Below are 19,270 nucleotides of genomic sequence, written 5' to 3' on the forward strand. Positions count from 1 at the left end.
GTACATTGCATTCTGTTCTCCAGAAAGAGGTGAGTGTTTGTAATGTTTCATTATAGAATTGTGTTACATAAAACAACATAATATAAGTCATTGAGATGAAATGGGGCATATGAAATCACCACAGGAGCAGCACGGTGGCGCAGCAGGTAGTGCCGCAGTCACACAGCTCCAAGGGCCTGGAGGTTGTGGATTCGATTCCCGCCCCGGGTGACTGTCTGTGAGGAGTTGGTGTGTTCTCCCTGTGTCTGCGTGGGTTTCCTCCGGGTGCTCCGGTTTCCTCCCACAGTCCAAAAACACACGTTGCAGGTGGAATTGCCGACTCAAAAGTGTCCGTAGGTGTGTGTGTGTGTTAACTGTCTTCCCCTGTGAAGGACTGGCGCCCCCTCCAGGGTGTATTCCCGCCTTGCGCCCAATGATTCCAGGTAGGCTCTGGACCCACCGCAACCCTGGAATTGGATAAGCGGTTACAGATAATGAATGAATGAAATCACCACAGTTTTTAATTCATTCATTCATTGTCAGGCTTTAGGTCTGAAGCCTACCCAGAATCACTGGGAACACACCCTGGAGGGGGCGCCAGTCCTTCACAGGGCAACACAGACTCACACATTCATTCACACACCATCACTTATGGACACTTTTGAGTAGCCAATCCACCTACAACCCTGTATTACTGGACTGTGGGAGGAAATCGGAGCCAACACAATTTTAAAATCTACAGTTAGAATTTATAGTTACAACTTTAAAGTTACAAATACATTCCCTAATTAAAGGTACTGAAAGGTACAGAAACTGCAAAAGGTACCACCACAGTGACAGTTTTCCTGACAGTGTACCTGATCTCTTGATAGAACTGAGACTGAGCAGTCACATGCAGTGTTTGCTGTAAAAACTCTTGTTTAATCGAGTCAAATTAAAGCTGGATGGTAAAATCACAACATCAGCGCATTTACAACTCAGTGCATTTAACCTTACACCAAAATCAGCCCCAGGTTATGAGCTAAACCTAAGGATTACAACGTGTTTTTTTTTAACTTTGAATGCCCTGTTTTTCTTGCCTTCTGAACAGACAATGTTTCATTTATTTATAGTAAAGACATCAGTGAGGTACTGTTAGAGGGAAGTGAAATTAAGACACACACACGTGCATGTTGAGTGACTTGTAACAAACATTCACAGTGACCTTGTGTGGCCTTTTTTGTTAAAGCAGTGTGGTTCAAAATCTGCATAATGTGTGAACAATACCCATTAATTCCTCCACTGAAAATCTGGGGTAGACCTGGAATTTAGAATATGGGAATGACACTAAAGGCAGTTTTCCATTTCTATCCACAGGGCATTGGTTCCAGGGTCCAATGTGGATACCATATTCTGACAATACTCAGGTCCCTTATATAAAAAAAATGTAGTAGTTACATATAAACTGCCCACATACACTTAGGGCTGGTGATTCATTATCTATATATATATATTGCAATATAAAATGTTTGAATAACAATGATATGATTTTTAAACACTGTTTCAATATACATTATTTAAAGCATCTGTCATTGGCTGATGTTAATTACAGGGCGCTGTCCAGTTCACTGCCATCAATTTTAAAGTTAGTTTGAAAATATTAATATTGACAAAACCAAGAGGTTTATGTTTGAAGGTGATGTCATGTTTCTTGTTTGTTCTGTGCAGTTTATCTATGGCTTTTATGTCGATATTGGAATTATATAATATTATACAATTAGAATGAAATTTCGAAACATATTGTGATGTATATTTTGGCCGTATTGTTCAGCACTTTAACTCACCTATAGATTATAGATCAAATCTAATACAATGTTGTAAATAACTGCTCTACTGTATTTTTGTGAATATTTGCTTTATGGAACTTTCTGGAATTTATTTATATATTTAAACACACACACACTACACAACTGTAGCGACAATCCCTCAGCCTAAGTAATACTACTATAAAAGTCATTTTTTTAATGCATGTCGTTTGTTTAGGAATGTGCCGACACTGGCTGGTGGCTAGGTGAGCTCAACGGAAAACGGGGTGTGTTTCCCGACAATTTTGTGAAGCTGTTCATTCCTGAGATCGAGAAAGAGGTAAGGTCTATCCACTCATACACACATACACACACAAACATAAACAAAAAACACACATATTCTTCCTGAGTCCAGGGCTGCGGGGCCTCAGTCTCTGGTGAGTGTGAGAGCTGTGGAAATACGGACACACATGCACCCTTCTGTCCTGTTCCTTTGCCTCCCTGATTACCCGTGCCTGATAAAGTGAATGTCCTTTGATGTCTGAGGGCTGTGCGTTGCCTAAAGGAGCTGTTTTAATAGATGCTGTATGTGTGTGTGTCTGTGTGTGTGTGTGTGTGTTTAACTCTGTGTATGTGTGCTTACAGAGGCCTAAGAAACCTCCTCCTCCAGCAGCGCCAACAACTAAGCAACACATCACAGGTAACACTCTTATCTCTTATGTGTACCTTCTCTGGATCACTTCAGTCTCAGATATTCTCGTTGACCATCTTTTTTATTATCTGCCCTAATTCGGTTTATCTTATATTATTTTTTCTCTGGTATTTATTTTTTTTTTTTTTAGCCTTAAAAATGCAACACTCAATGCACATTGATCAGTTGTCCTAGTGTGAATAATCATGAGAAAATCAGGACACTATATACACACTAAGGCTAAACATTTGTGGACAACTATTCATCCAATATTCATTCTGAAATCTGGGTTCTTCTCTTCTGGGAAAGCGATGAACTGAATATTAGTACATTCCTGTGAGGATTTGATTGCATCCAACGATAGAAAGAAAGAAAAAATAAACACAGAGGATGAGGCTTTGCTTAGTCTCTACTTCTCCGTGCTTTTCTGTACAAGCTGTGATTTCATTATCGAACAATGTGTCCACAATGCGCCCACATTACAATAATTGCAGAATTAACACATTTTGGGGGTTGTCTACATACCTTTGGATGTAGTGTGCCAAGAACTACCAGACTACACCAAGAAGAAAGGCACTGTAGTATCAAATTACAAACAAAGCAGGTTTACTTTTTATTGTATAAGCAGTGTGCTCTGTTATTACCTGCCATGTTGAAATAGATTGCTGGAGAAGGGAGTATTGATTGTGAATATGCAATGAGCAGTGTCCTCCAGCCTTTGTGTCAACATCTCAGCCAGTATTCACATAAAAAAAAATTGGTTCCATGAAAAAAAATCCATATATATGCAAATGAATGTGTTAGTATTTAGTACAGCCTTAAAATGTTCCCCAGGAGAACAATGCTGAACATTATACAGCACTTAGTTCCAACCAAGTAATCTGACTGGACAAGTGGCATTCCATTTATACTGATGAAGAACAGAACAGCACTGGGACTTTTAACATGTATCACTATTTTAAAGGAGTGCTCTATTAACCATTAGCAATATCACACAATAGGTAGATTTAAATGTGAGCTGTACAGCATCCAAAGCTAGTCTGGGCTTTACGCGTGATTAATCTATAAATTGTGTCAGGTGTATTCTGCTGAGAATGGCACTTTTTTTTACAGGACATGGATTCCACTGAGCATGCTTCTTTTTTCTGCAGTGGATTAACAAGAGTCAAGCTGAAAAAAAGAAAACAAAAACCCTGCCCATAAATATTCACAGCCCTCTGCTCTTTCTTGACTTCAAAACGTTGTCACAGATGACAACTCATGGTTTCCACATGGATCTTTTTCCAGAATCCACTCCACCAACTTAATGGAGCCTTATACAGATAACAGTACACAATACAAATGACCTGTAGTAACAGACCTCAGCGACATGATTCCAGAAATAGTGGCCTGTGTTAATAATGGATGAAAGATGGTGGAGCCTCCAACATTTCTTCAGAATTAGATTTCTTTCTTAAATCCTAAAATATTATTTTAATTTATTTTTATTACACAGAAATATAACTGTGTTGTCTCCAAGCGTTTAGACATGTGGTGTGCCCTGTGGAGGGTGAGGGAAGAAGAAGAGTGTAATTAACCCTCTGCTCCCCCCTTGTGGTTGTAATGGATCCAAATTGCTGTAATGAGTCCTGATAGAGTGAACAGGAGAGAGAGCACACACAGCTCCATGAATGCTAATGAGCTCTGAGTCTACTACAGAAAGTCTGTTTTTTTCTGCCCTTACAAATTACAGTCCTAAAGACTCCCCAGAGAGAGAGAGAGAGAGAGAGAGAGAGAGAGAGAGAGGGTGGAAAGCACAATAGAGACGAGAAAGAGAAAAAAAGCCCTGGGCTCAGGTGCCCTTATCATCACAGCCCCATACCAGGGCTCATTTAAAAGCACAAACACAAATACAGAAGAACAAGCAGCAGTGAAAGAATAAAACCATTACATGCTGTTATTAGCAGCAGGCCCATCTGCCACTGCCTGTCCAGTCTGTTGGACACAGCTTGAGATGTTTGTCCCAACCAAACTGGACTTGACTCTTCATGTCTATTTAGTTGAGTATGATTATGGTATACTTCTCAGATGAGGTTCAAATTGTTCCATTAAAACAGATGAGAGCTGATATTAGCCTGACGTTATTTCTAGAAGAACTGAAAATGAACCAGTGATTTGTTTGAGGTGGGTTTCTACAGTTGGATTTGGGCAGAATTTTCAGACTTTAGTCAAGAACATATGGGACTTTATTTAAGCCACAGATTTGGAAAGAACTTAGTCAAAACAAATAACAGGTTCAAATCAGTTTATGAAGGCTAGAGTCATGTCAATATATGATTTTGATCAACTGTAACTGGGATCAGACAGACCTTTTGGGGCCTATAGTTCAGTTCATACATAGTTGTGTCGAGCCACAGTCTGCCTGCATTTCAATCAAGTTTGGACTGATTTTTTTAAGACTGTAACTGGGCTGCGGTGTATTCTGACAAAATTATTCAGACCATTTTGGTTGCGGCGTAATCAGGTTTGAGCAGAATGGTGTCAGACTGTAATTGGGTTTGGATAGAATATGATGGGGTTTTTTGTTTAGACTGGGTTTGAGTAGGTCTCTGATCTTGGTTCTGTGATCTGAGTCAGACGTCTGACTTGAGCAGAGAACATTCTTGAGTTTTATTCATAGTGAGATTATAACTTTAGGCCTAAATAAATTTCAGCCTTCTGTCCTTGACTGTACTTTGTGTACCGCTCCTCAGACAAAAAGCCAGAGGGTAAAAAGGTTCCCCCCGAGCGTCCAGAGACCCTTCCACAGCGAGCGGAGGAGAAAGGTAGTGGAGGCTTTCTGTAACAGCACAGCCAGCATCACTGTGATTAGCTTAACACTGCACTTAACTCTGCTTCTTATCCTGCTCTTACTGCAATGCGCTTCCTGCTGAACGGCTGTTTTGTGTGTGTGTGTGTGAGAGAGAGAGCGAGAGAGAGAGAGAGAGAGAGAGAGAGAGAGAGAGACTTACTTCCCTCCTGTAAAAATAACAGTTATCTTATAGCTCTCACACGTGCTTTTCTTGACTTTCTTGCTGCAATGCTTCTGTACACAGTGGATTACTTCCCTTTCTGAGATCATCTCACTTTGTTAGAATGATGAAGACAATAATGATGATGATGATGTGTAGGTGAAGAGATAAAGTCAGCAGAGTTCCAGAAGCCAACCCTGCCTGTCATCCCCCCCAAGAAACCTTTGCCTCCAAAGAACAACAACTGCCTGAATCGGCCCTCCTCGTTGCCACCCAAACGTCCTGAGAGACCTGAGAGACCGGCAGTACCCAATGTGCAGTCAGTATTATCTTCACAATAACTCACTCGCTTAAACATTTTTTGCCATTTATTTACGAAAACACATTCATAATACACCAATCAGCCATAGTATTAAAATCTTGTTTGATCATCTCCACTGGCTATATAGCGTATGTGCACTATGTAATTCTAAAATTGCACACTGTAGCTCATCTATTTTTCTGCATATATTTACCTCTCGTCACCCTGTAGTTCAAAGGTCAGGACCCCCACAGAGTAAGCATGATTTTGTGATGGATCGTTCTCAGCACTGCAGTGAAGCTGACGTGGTAGTGGTGGTGTGTTAGTGTGCGTGGCGCTGGTCTGAGTGGATCAGACATAGCAGGGCTGCTGAAGGTTTTAAACAGTGTCCACCCACGGTCCTCTCTATTAGACACAGCTACATTGTTGGACCACATTATAGATGTAAAGTCAGAGACAGCAGCTCATCTGTCGCTGCACAGTTTGGGGTTTTGTGCAGTCATCCTGTAGTTCTTCATCAGTGGTCATAGGACACTGTGGTTAGTTACAAGTCTTAGTTAGTACAAGTTGTGAAGAGTGTTACTACTGCAGACAATGTTGTGTTTTCCTTGGCTGCATGAAAGAATTTGCTATAGACTGGACACTGGAGTCTGGACTGAGCCAGTTGAATTACACATAACAGAAGGTAAAAGCCTGGTAACAATAAGAGGTTTTACAGACAGATTGGAAACGGTTATGTGAAACTGAATTATGACACCATACAGTGGTCATAAATGGACCTAAGGGGAGGAGCAAAAATGAGAATGGGGCCTTTAATTGACAGGCTACGTGTATCTCAGATTAAAGTAAGGCAGCATATAGAACAAAATGTTTTATTTTACTCAAAGGAGAATGAAAATACATTCATACTTTATAATGAAAGTTACTGTTGTTAATTAGGAAGATTAGTATTCCAGCAGACATTTTAAAAACCCTAAAATGGAGAGATTTTGAGTGTTTTTGTCAAAAAAAAATCTATTATGAAAAACCTGCACGTAAATCCCTTGCCGTGTTTTGTTGCCCATGCAGGTGTGACAGTCCAGACCGGCCCTTTTCAGAGAAACCAAATGATTTAGGTGAGTAAAAAAAATATCAGTGCTGATTTCTTTGACACAACTCAATCATAAGCTTTGTTTTGTATATTACTGAGACTCATTTCTGTACATTAGACTATGTTTCAATGCCCTGCTTCAGTAAACACACTGCTACATGTTCAAGAGTCCTAACATTACATTCACCTACATCTATAGCAGGAATAAAGCTAAGAGTCACTCTGAATAAGAGCATCTGCTCAATGCCGTAAAGGTATATGTAAATTAGAATGGATTTGTTCTTCACTGAAAGTTTAAAGATCAAGTAATTTTCAACATGACAGCATCCATTCAGATACATTCAGTCAGGTGACATCATGTGCGTTAACACTCGTGCAGTGTTCATTTTTTCTCTTGGTAATACTGCGTGTTATCTATGTGTGTGCATCTCTGCTGAATGGAAGATGTGGAAGACTTCGACAGTGTCGTCACATCCTCAGAGAAGCTGAACCATCCCACAGCATCCAGACCCCGAGTGACAGACCGCCGGCCACGTTCGCAGATCTTCACGTCTGTGAGTCCACACGCAGTGTTCCTCACACTCATATGCTAATGTACACACATTGGTTTTTGTTGTTGTTGATGATGTTAAACAGTGACTTTCATTTGCTTAAGAAATTTAATTTGCACAATTTTCCCCTTACTTCAAGTGTTCCTTCACCTTCTGAGCTAATGTAGCTAAGTGATGCAGGCATATTACCACAAGTTAGCATTGTAAGAAGCAAGCATACGTATGAAAATCAACTTATCAAGTACATTTGAAAATGTAAGAACGATTGGTGAATGTTCAGAATAAAAAAGTGTGCAGCGTTTCTCAAAGTGTGGGGTGCGCGCCCCTAGTGGGGCCTGTAGGTATTGCAGGTGGGGCGCAAAGAATCTGGAGAAATGCGCATTTCTTAAATAATGAGCCTGTCTTTATTAATGCCTTTTGGTTTTGCCTATAAAGCTTACTCATAAAAATGTACTCACTCACAATGGAATCATTAATAGCCCCTAAACATAATAAAAGAACATTAGATGGGAGACCAGAAATATTTAGCTTGCCTGGAACAAAAATAACCTGTTATTCGCAAACTTTTATTTTGAAAATGCGCCACAGAGATGAACCTGTTTTGGCAGCTAGTCTGAGAAGGGTCTTCTTTAAGCCTTCATTAAGGCGCCTGTTCAAATATAAAGCTGCTCAGTTAAGAGAGCACAACAGGTAACAATGACATATAATTATATTTATGAACGCGGCATGTATATAACTTTTAGGGAAACAGAGGAGGGTCTGAGAGTTAGTTAACGTTAATATTAGCTGTGTTCAGGGTGTGAGAAAGCACTATAAATATGCAGCAAGTTAATGTTAGTCTCTGGTCATGTCCCAAGCTGTACACTGCTGCTCTGAATAGTAGCGTAATTACCCCAACTTCCGGCCACTTTAATTACAATATTGGAAATCTTAGCTAACTGTAAATAAATAGAAGTACTTTACTCATTCAAATCAACATTTTCAGGAGTCAAATATGTGTAGATTAATGTCCAAGACTTGCTTGACTTTGAAAGAAAATATGTTTTTAGATAAAAACGCTTTTGTTCAGGTAGGTGCCAACACTGCTAAGATTATTGGTGCCCCCTAACTTCGGCCACCTCCCCTGTTTGTGACAGTCAAAGAGACAGTTCCTAACACATTCTGTGATTTTGAGAGGTTCACAATGAGATCATGTTTGTCCTGTGTTGGTATCCGTACTCTACATGTAAGGATTACAGTGGCGGTAGATTTTCCCCTCAGAGAAAAGGAAGCTAACCGGTAAGATAACTTTTACACTGAGGGAAATATCTGTCGCGAAATGGAAATGTGTTGTGTTCCACATGCAGTTTTGCACACAAAGAATTACAACACTATTAGAGATACTTAAATATTGTTTAGATATGTGATTTCTTGCAAGACTGATGATGCCCTACTGGGGCTTGATCTTATGTTTTATTGTTTTACCCAATGCGATTGGCGAAGACAGAGAGCGGAATTGCACCATATACGGCAGTGCCCGGAGTTAGGGGACGGTCGGAAAAAGGAGGAATACTGATAGGAAAATACATGTATAGCTACCACCTTTAGCAGTGCTTTCTGTAGTGTAGTAAGTAAAATTCCATATTGTGTTGTTTGGGACACAGCGCCTCTAACGTTAACGTTAATCAAAAGCTGTTCCACGTCATTATAAAAGCAGTATTTTACTGCCTTATCTACATAGGAATCATAGGAACCCCCCCAATATCAAACTCACTCCTATATCCTTGCACCTGCCTTTGCTCATTTTTGCAAAGATTGAAAAGTGAGAAACAGTTTAAATATTATGTCAATTTCCTGTACTTTTGAGTTTTTGAACACTGATGCTAATGTTGTATGTGGTGTTATAATGTTAAGCTACTGATTTAAAGATAGAAGTTGATGTTACTTGAATAATTTAGAGAATTGTAAACTTGCTCGTGTATTTTAATACCATTTATGGGGGGCAATATTGGGATAGGTAGGGTGCAGAAAGTCCCCTTCTTCTGAGATGGGGAGTGATAGAAAAAGTTTGAGAACCACTGAGGTAGTGTAAGAGCCAAGTGGCTCTAGGGTCTTGGGTTCATGTGTTTAATTTTTGCTTCCAGGTGCTTTGGTTTCCTCCCACAATCCAGTAACATGTGTGGGTAGGTGGAGAGGCTGTGTGAAATAGACCACAGGTGTCAGTGCGTGAGTGACAGGGAGTGTGTGTGAAATCCACAGATATGTATAAATGGATGAATGTGAATGACTGGGTGAGTGTGTGAAATGGCCCACAGGTGTCAGTCTGTGTGACTGGGTGCATGTGAGATGCCCAGCAACTGACTGAAGCCTTGTCCAGAGTTTGTTCCTGCCTTGAGATCAATAATTCCACGTAGGCTTAGCACCCCCAGAGGCCCTGAAAAGGATGAAGCAATTACAGGTATAAAGAGTGAATGAATGAACCAACAAACAAACTATCAATTACGTTTCTGCTTTGTTCCACATCAATTGTTATTTTTTACATAGCTAACTTTGATCATTTGGAGAAGTGCGGTATAGGGACTGCATAAGTAACATTTAAGATATAAATATTACATTTTAATGACAAGATTGGTTTGAGATAATTGTGTGATTATTCATTCATTGTCTAACCGCTTATCCAGTTCAGGGCTGCGGTGGGTCCAGAGCCTACCCAAAATCATTGAGCGCAAGGCAGGAACACACCCTGGAGGGGGCGCCAGTGCTTCACATACTAACACATTCACTTACACATATGGACACATTAGAGTCACCAATCCACCTACCAACGTGTGTTTTTGGATAGTGGGTGGAAACCGGAGCACCCGGAGGAAACCCACGCAAACACAGGGAGAATACACCACACTCCTCACAGACAGTCACCCGGAGGAAACCCACGCAGACACAGGGAGAACACACCACACTCCTCACAGACAGTCACCCGGAGCGGGACTTGAGTCCACAGCCTTCAGGTCCCTGGAGCTGTGTGACTGAGACACTACCTGCTGCGCCACCGTGCCACCTTGTGATTATTAAAATATGCTAATTTTGCATGATGCTTCTTTATATAAATTAATTTTCACTACCTGAGCTACTTTAGACTTAGACTGCCATTGCAAATCTAAAGAATGAAACATCTGATGTAAGGGGAAACTATAATTTTCACTATTCTAATTTCCTATAAAACACTAATGTGTGTTGAGACAGTGGCTCACACACAGTAGATGTGTTTCAGCTGCAGTGGACATGAAACATCTACTGTGTCTGCAGGACCAGCTCACCGTGTTTGGCCTGTCTGTGGGCTTTCTGTTATTATCTACTGTCTCTCTCTCTCTCCTCCTTAGTCCTCTCTCTCTAGTCCTGACCTCCTGGAATCCCCCTCTCCAGAGGAGCGGAGAGAGAGGGAGAAGGGAAAAGAGGAGCAGGACTCATTCACTCCCAAATGTCTTGACAACTCCAGGAAGATGCCCAAGGCAGTGCCTGTTATAACAGTAAGCCCCTCCCCATCCCAGCATCAACCCACCCATTTCCTTTGTTGTGTTCTCCTTTCCTTTTTTGCATGCACGTCCCTTGTCCAAACACAAGGGGGCGCCATACACACGGAGACTGAGGCCTTTTAAAGGACCCACACTGACGGTAAAACCAGCAAGAGCCACATTGTTCTATTGCTAAATTCATGTGCTTTTGAGGATCTTAATTACAACCTGAGAAGTCTTTACCAGTGTTTTTATACTTTGTTTATATGACATTGAGGATATAGTAGCTCATCCTACACATATATTATGACTGAAAGATTTTTGGAGCTTGACCGGCCAACATTGCTCATGTAATAGAGTGTTAAAATGGACAACTCCTATTATGTTGTATCTGGACACAGGCAAGTATAGCAGGAAAAATCTCTACCAAAATGTCTTCTAAAATGAAGGATAGCTTGACTCAAAAGGAATATTTTTTAAACAAAACTGCAACTTTTTTGGCATGGCGAAAAAACATGGCGACATTCATGTTTGCAGTGGAATTATTAAAAGTAAAATGTCTCTCATTCATTTGCCTTTGCCATACTTTGGGAACCATTGCTTTGGGAGATATAGGCTTTGTTCCAATTGTGTGTTACACATTAATGCTATAGACTATATACTAACCCTAAAATGTGAGTTCTGCAGGCTATTACACAAAATATTAACATACTACACCTTCATCAAGTGATGAACTGTTGCTATGATAATGAACGTCACACCAAGCTGCAGTTGCAACATTGTCTGTCTGCCATTTTTTTAAAGGCTGAAACTCAAATATCTCCCTCCACAATGTGTAGTGCATAGTGTAGGTCATAAAAATGGTTTCTGCATTAGTGTAATGTAATTATTCATATTAAATGTAACCTGTCCCTCTGAGTGTAATAGATGGCCACTATTTGGGACAGAGCCCAAATTTTCCAAATGTGATAAGCTTCTCCCTTTCTACTTCTCATTGGATTGTGGGACAATAGAATGCATCATTTCCATACTAAAAACCAACTGGATTTTTGTTATTATAATCAAATTTGACACTTAAATATACTACATACTATACACTCAAACACTAGTTAGTATTAAGTGCGCAATTGGGACGCAGCTACAGTGCACTTGTGTCAACACATGGCTTAATCATTGTCTACGAAACCCTACCTTCAGAAAATAAAGTACTGCCTAGCATTGTCCACTTAAAAGAGTTTTTACAGTGATTGAGTAATGGTAAGTAACAAATCACATCCTTGGGCTTCTAATTAAAACTTTAAAGACTTTTTTTTTTGTTTTTCTTTTGTATTTATGATCACTTCAATAGCACATGTTGGCAGCATGAGAACAATTGTGTGGATCTTTAAGGACAACCTAAACTCTCTGGATATGTATCTGCAGGTTCCTGAGAAGAGCTCCCTGCCTCCCAAGCCCTCATCCCTCCCTTCGTCTTCCAGCCACACCGGGGCCCATCTTCAACCATCACAGGTCCAGGCCTTCAGCACCACCCTTAGACCCCACTCCCCCTCAATGGAGGTCAAGGGGAAGGGCGAGCAAGGCTCCACGCTAGAAGAGCTACGAACTCAGCTCCGAGAGCTGCGGGCCACCGTGGAACTCATGAAGAGTCAGCACAAGTAGGAAGAAACATGTTTCAAGGGCGGGGGATGTTTAAAGGGAGGGGTTTGCAGAGGTCCAATTGAGACACCAGATGTTTCTTGTGAGCATGGGCGGAGTTTGAGCTTTGTGCTGCGTGGGTGCTGATGGTTGAATGTTTTTCACCCAAACAATCACTTTTACTGAAAAGTTGTATGCGTGACTGATTACTGATTTTGGTTCTTTAAAAAAAAAAACACAAAACCCATTGACTCCCAACAACAGAAACCAGTGATCCATGGCCAGGGGTCCATGACAGCACTCTCACTGAATGGTTCACCCTCATACCCCATCACTCAGCATGATTTTAGCCAATGTCCGTGTACTTCAGCAAACATACCGAAGAGTATTGAGCTGACCTATGGTGTTGTTTTACCAGCAGATCAGAAAGATTTCAGCCTTGGAGGAAGCATGTGCTGAAGTTGACTCTTGTAGCTTGTTAGCACTGTGTGACTGGTAGAGTCCCAGTTAATAACTGGAACTGATTCTGATTCATCTGGGGCAAACATAGACAAACTACATTTTGGATGTATACAACTTTTGCAGTATTGCCATAAATCTCATTTATCGTGGGGTAGTAAAAGGTTTCCTATTTGTATTAGCATTAAATTTATAGTATAACCTAACAATAGGTGTTTTTCTGCTAATACAAACAGAAAATAGGCTGTTATTCTTTCCAGATTTTCATCAACGATAAAGCAGTTTAATCCCAAAACTTCGTCTATACTCTCAACCTTCTGGCCTGCGTTTCTCAGGTTCTTACTCCTGTTTTTATTCACTCATTTCTCAGACAAGAGATGAAGCAGCTGGTGAGTGAACTGGACGATGAGAAGAGGATACGCTTATCCTTGCAGGTGACTTTGGGGTGGGAATAAAACTTGTTTTACAGGTTCTTATATCGGAATTCAATGTTTTGCTCTTACCCTTCCACATGCCATTTTTTCCAGTAACGTTCTTGCTTATTGATCAAAGAAGTTTGATTTTATATTCATCTTGTTCCTTGAGGTTCAAATACAAACAGCTTTTCCAGAAAAGTTGAGATATTTTGAGAAATGCAATGAAAGACAAGAAACTGTGATTTTTCTACATCCCCTCAAACATTTCTATAACTGACATTTTAACTAAGAAAACTACATGGGAAAGATTTTTAATGTATTCACAGACATACTTCTTTGTGTTTTTGTAAGTATATACTGCCGATGCCAGCAACATATTCCAAAAAAGTTGGGAAATTTTTGAAGCATTACACTATAAGCAGGTGAATATAAAAAAACATTAGCATTAACCAAAACTTCAGTCTTTGCAAACAGATATGAAATGTCAAACAGAACATTTTTCAATACACTATTTAATCTGCTGTACCTAATGTTGTGAAATGATTCAGGATTGGGAGTATAAAAACAGTTGTCACCTACCAGAGTATGCCACTGCATTAAGAAATAAAACTTGGAGCTCTATTACACAAGGAGAAAGCCATACATAAATTATATGTGGAAGCCCTAACAACGTCTTTGGGCCCAGACTCATCTCAGATGAAATGTGACGTAATGTGTGCTGTGGTTCAGCTTGTTTTTGCGAAAAAATTTATGTAGTTTTTCCCCAAGTTAATGACGGGAAATACCATCCAAACTGTTATCAGTGATAGGTGAACATGTCATTTTTTCTGTTTCAGATGGAGGTAGAACATATAAAGAAACTTCTCTCCAAGTGAACCCACTTCACGCTGGATGTACGACACCAACATTTGGCCAAGGTTCAAAGCCGAAGCCCAGCCGAAGGAATCTGTGCCAAAAAAAAATAAATGAACAAATATATACAACAACAGCATAGAGAAAACAAACGACTGCCCCCCACCACTTAAGACTTTACTCTTTTGTTGGTCTGTTATTTTCTTTTTCTTTTTGTAATGGCTTTTTGTGTAATGCATGGACTGAGCGCGCGCACACACACACATACACACAGTGCCTGGGTGTGGCCTCACCATGGGCCATGTGACCCAGGTTCCCTGGGCCGCAACGATAGGCTGGTCCACAGAAAGGTTTTACACTGAGGTGTAAGTGAATGACCTGAACAGTTTTGGTGGTACTGCTTTCCATAGAGTAGCCCTGTGCATAAGCAACGTTGAAGGAGAAACTGGTGTTTGACTTCAGTACGGCTCACCTTAAGTTCTTTTCTTTGCCTCACCTTTGTGGCCTTTTGTTTTCAGTTTCTTTTTTCTGGTGGGTGTGTCTAACTGCAGAATAATGCGGTTCCCACAGCGATCCCACACTGAGGCCTTCTTTATTTGGAATATTCAAAACTCATAACTTTTCTTTTGTCTTTTTTCGTCAGTGACGACAATGAGAAAACTCTTGTTTTGTTTTCTTGATGCTGTTACATTCTTTTAAGAAAGTCTTCTATACATACTTTTATATTTTAATGTACTAAAAATGCATTTATGTGTGCAAATTTTATTAAAAAAGAATATACCAAAATATAATGTTTAAATGTGGGTTTCTGCTATAATTACAGCAATTTTTCATCTAATGCCATCAGCATCATTGGTGTAAGCATCATCTGTAATTATTTCTAGTTTAAAAATCTGTCTGAACCATATGATTAACTGCCACTAAATGAAAAAAAAAACACCCTGATAACAGGTGAATAGGAAGGTGTTTCACCATCTGCCAGTTTTCTGTTATAAAAGTTCTTTGAAGCCTTTGTTTTATTGTTGATATTTTACATAGAGAATAATTTTAAAGTGTTGTTTGTGGTAATCAGATGTAAACTAGCTTTGTAGAAGATAGAAATTAGATTACAAAACACTGAACTATTCCTTTAAAACCGTTGATTTTCAGTGATTATTTATGTCGGCAGTAGAAGGGACTTAATATTTTGCAATGGTCAGATATTTGTAGGCTGATATGTGTTGGTTCATTCAGAGTTCACTCCTCTAGAGTTTAGTATATCATCACAAGTCTTGTCCCATAAATTTCACACACACACACACACACACACAATGAACATCAGTATACACAGCCCCCTTCCCATGCATTCTTCTCTGAGTCACGCTCAGGTGAACCCTTAACACCTCATTGATCTTTATTGTATTGGCTCTGTTAATGTGGGCTCTGCTGACCTGGCTGCTGCCCACTGAGGCCTGCAGATGGCTGTGTCTCCCTGCAGAGAAACGCAAGAACAGTCTGGTCCGGCCTGCTGTCAGGGAACACTTCAGGGAAACATGAGCTCAGCACATAGTCATATAACACAGAAACCCTTACAGAGTTGAGAGACAAATAACATGAAGCATGATCCAGGCTAAGGTTAAGTAAGGCCAAATGTAAGTAATCTAACGATACAGTCATGTAGAAGTATTATACAAATGTAGTAAAAACTTCTAAACCTACCAAAACAGTTAAAACAATAAGTCAGGGTCTTCTAATATAAAACTTGAGTAAGTAATGCAACATCTACTGGTCACAAAAGATGTTATATGCTGTTTTGTACAACCTTTCTCTCTTCTATCACTCAGAGGGAGTATTGTAATTAAAAGATTGTAATATACACAAGTTAGTCAAAATTCAAATGAAAAGTCATGTGTTTAACTTGAGGTTATTTACAGGTTCCTCTTTAAAAGGGCTGAAAGATTGTGTCCATATCGAAATTGCAATATGCAAGAGTGACATTTTCAAATCACAAAGTCCGCATTGTGTAACAGACAGAAGCTTAAAAAATGTGTTCGTTTAAAAAGTCATTCCCTCAGTTTGACTAAAGTGCCCCCTCATATTCTCCATATTCCCGCCAATTTTTCCGGCAGTTAGTCAAATGGACTGTAGTTTCCCTTGAGACTGCTGAGACTGTTTAACTGGGGTAACGGTTTATACAACGGAGAGAACACGTTATTAAACGGCACCGGCTGAGTATGAATTATTAAACTGAGGGAGTGCTTTACTCCTACTTTAGTAGGTGCTCTCTAGAATGTAAACGGTAATGTTGCCTCTAGACTGGTATATCTGAGTCTGAGTCGATTTTCTACACAATCTCATAAGTATACAACTTCAAATGCCCGTCCGCTTCTCATAAACGGGGAGATTGTCTTCCACAGTCTCTGTAAAAGCAGGCTCGAAGTAGCCTAGTGTTGTCAAACGAAGCGTCAGACGTGAACAGGAGGAGCCAAGGAGGAAGAATATTTCTCACGGATCAAGTGTCGTTTGCTCAGCTTCCAGCCGGTGTTTTCGGTGTGGATTCGCAGGTATCTCAGCCACTGTGTTTTGGCCAGAGCTTTACACCTAAGAACGGAGCAGTTAAGGCGTGTACACAGAAATAACTGTTCCACTGTCAAGGTGCCAATGAAAGCGGGCGCTTTATTAAATCTATCCGACAGCACAGACCGGGATTGGACACGGAGGCTCTCCACTGCGGTGGGAAACGGAAAGCGCCGATCAGGAGCGACGTCGTTTTCGACAATAAATGGGCGAAACACATTTGAATTTCATCTATTTCGTATCTAAGGAATTTACGTCTTTCTTCAGCATATTACTTCTCGTTTCTCACTAAAAGAATAGAATATGATTCAAAGTCCGGTGTCCCCTGTACGTCAGAAACGTTACTAAGACACTTTCTGACGAGAAACTATCTGACTGGCCGTGTCTCAAACCGCGCTATTATTATACGTTACGCACTGCACCAATCAATGCGCTTTTAACAGAGATGCGCTGCTCTTCATTACTCGCGGTGTAGTGTGCGGCAGTGCGGTTTGGGACGCGACACACGACCGACAACACATCAAATACTTACAGTAGTTGCAAAACCGGATTTATGAACGCAGAACTGACAAAAGTTGTTCGCGGATATTCTTAAATAACGGTTTGTGAGGTAGCAAATCTAGGAGAAGTTCATTTTTAGTGTTTTTTATTATTAATTACACTTCTTGAGTTAAACCTAACTGCCGCAGGGACTCCAAGGGGCTTGTGGGTTCTTTCTGGAGAAAACTGAGTGTAGAAGGACAAACAAAAAAAAACCGTTAAACGACTTCAGATACCTGCTCTGCTAACGTTAGTGATGAAACTGGACTTTATTAAGCGTGAGTCGCTGGACGGGAACGGCAGCCGGTTGCTCACGTTAGTCAGCGTCTGTTGACCAAGGCGAAGGAAGTGCCGCAGGAGTTGAGAGCTGAAGCGGAGCGTTATGGAGGGGATGTCGGGGCAGGCGGCGGGGGAGAGCGGGGGGCTGTGCGGCGGCGGAGAGCACGCCGCCAATGTGTCGGTGTCCGCGGCGGAGAGGGCGGAGGTGAGCAGCCCGAGTCCTCTGAGCAAACAGCGCTCTCTCCGCGCCGTGTACGTCCTGAACGACGGGCTGAAGGCAGTGGCGGCGAACAGCCCCGAGTCCGGAGCGCTGCAGTGTCTCCAGAGAGCCTGCGACGCCGAGAGCGCCATCCTCACCACCGTCACCTTCGGCCGGCTAGACTTCGGGGAAACGTCCGTGCTGGACTCCTTCTACGATGCAGGTAACTTTAGGACAGAAGTAGAGTCAACGTTTCACGGGACGTTTTAAAGCAATTTTTAATTTCTTGCAAACTTTATCTAAACTGATAAAAATGACTCGGCTTCCACCTGAATGTATGTAAATGGTTGGGCATCTCATCCAACAGTCTTCCTGATGTGCAGGATATTTATAAGTAATTTGACCCCCCATTGCTTCAGCAACTGTTAGTGTTCTTCTGAAAAGAGTTGACACTTGATTTTGGAACATTGCTGTGAGTATTTGATGCAGTTAAACCATATATAGATAATGGGGCCAAGTGTTGGACGATTTGTTTTTGAGCACAAACTTCACTCCAGATCATCATCATAAAAAAGTATTGCATGCCGCACCACCACTCACTCCAGAGAAGGCGGGGCTAAATTCCTTTTGGCTGAGGTTTGTCACTGAGCGTTGTGCCACTGAGTGTCCCAGTTAATGCCGTGCTAATTGCATGGACACCGTACAAACTGAACGCATAGCGTGAGCACCTAAAGGTAGCTGAATTAATTAATTAGAAGGTATGTCTACAAACGTAATTTGTTTTCATATAAAGGGGACAGAAATATTTCCAAATTTGCTGTACCCATTCCCATTACCAATTTTTAGGTTTATGCCCCCTCCCAATAGACGAGTTCACTCACACATCTCACCCATGGTATCAGTAGTCCCAGAAATGAATTTCAGCGTAGTCGTGTTGTGTTTCCAGGCATGTCCAGAACTGCGTTTCTCCCACAAAGCTTTCTGCAGAAAGGCTCACATGTAAGGACTTGAGGATGTTGCCTCAGGGCTTTGAGAGGGTTTTGTCACAAAAAAAAAATTCAAAGTTCAACCACAAAAAATGCTAAAGGTAATGAGTAATAGGCTGTGTCTGCTATGATTTGAAGATAACAGCAGGCTGCCAAGAAGTACAGTTTACATTTACAGTACAAATAAATTGAAAAAGGGATAAAGACAGAAATTTGTGTGAGTTTTTTTCATTTTTTCACAGCTGTAAGTTGTTTCCAATGCTTTAACTCACTTCCTTTAATTTTGGAGGACCATCATTCATTCTGAGACAGTAAAACTGTGACAATAATGGACCAAATTTAACGAGAACTTGTCCGTTATAAGAAGCATGTAACACATGATCCAAGCTTGTCCTGCTGTAGAGCTGAGATCTAAGCAGCTGCACACACAGGACAGGTCTCAATGTATTTGTTTTCCTCATTTAGGCCTCA

The 19,270-nt window shown here is 40.8% G+C and overlaps 2 protein-coding genes across 5 annotated transcripts in view; both read left to right on the forward strand.

Annotated features, from left to right (window-relative positions):
* The window catches only part of sh3kbp1 (SH3-domain kinase binding protein 1), a 71,714-nt gene extending 56,699 nt beyond the window's left edge, over positions 1-15,015 (forward strand). For all 3 annotated transcript variants that reach the window (XM_066666726.1, XM_066666711.1, XM_066666735.1), the window contains 10 exons: positions 2,002-2,103; positions 2,409-2,463; positions 5,187-5,258; positions 5,604-5,763; positions 6,814-6,860; positions 7,280-7,389; positions 10,746-10,892; positions 12,300-12,532; positions 13,342-13,405; positions 14,224-15,015. In XM_066666726.1, the coding sequence (XP_066522823.1) occupies positions 2,002-2,103; positions 2,409-2,463; positions 5,187-5,258; positions 5,604-5,763; positions 6,814-6,860; positions 7,280-7,389; positions 10,746-10,892; positions 12,300-12,532; positions 13,342-13,405; positions 14,224-14,262 (1,029 nt within the window). In that variant the 3' untranslated portion in view covers positions 14,263-15,015. The remainder of the gene's footprint in view (positions 1-2,001; positions 2,104-2,408; positions 2,464-5,186; positions 5,259-5,603; positions 5,764-6,813; positions 6,861-7,279; positions 7,390-10,745; positions 10,893-12,299; positions 12,533-13,341; positions 13,406-14,223) is intronic.
* A 1,435-nt stretch (positions 15,016-16,450) lies between these two features.
* map3k15 (mitogen-activated protein kinase kinase kinase 15) overlaps positions 16,451-19,270 on the forward strand; it is a 34,035-nt gene continuing 31,215 nt past the window's right edge. The window contains exon 1 of one of the 2 annotated variants that reach the window (XM_066666748.1): positions 16,451-18,036. In XM_066666748.1, coding sequence (XP_066522845.1) covers positions 17,718-18,036 — 319 coding nt within the window. In that variant the 5' untranslated portion in view covers positions 16,451-17,717. The remainder of the gene's footprint in view (positions 18,037-19,270) is intronic. The other variant, XM_066666757.1, reaches the window with a different exon arrangement.

The sequence above is a fragment of the Hoplias malabaricus genome, chromosome 1 (genome assembly GCF_029633855.1).
Source record: "Hoplias malabaricus isolate fHopMal1 chromosome 1, fHopMal1.hap1, whole genome shotgun sequence".
Lineage (NCBI taxonomy): Eukaryota > Metazoa > Chordata > Actinopteri > Characiformes > Erythrinidae > Hoplias > Hoplias malabaricus.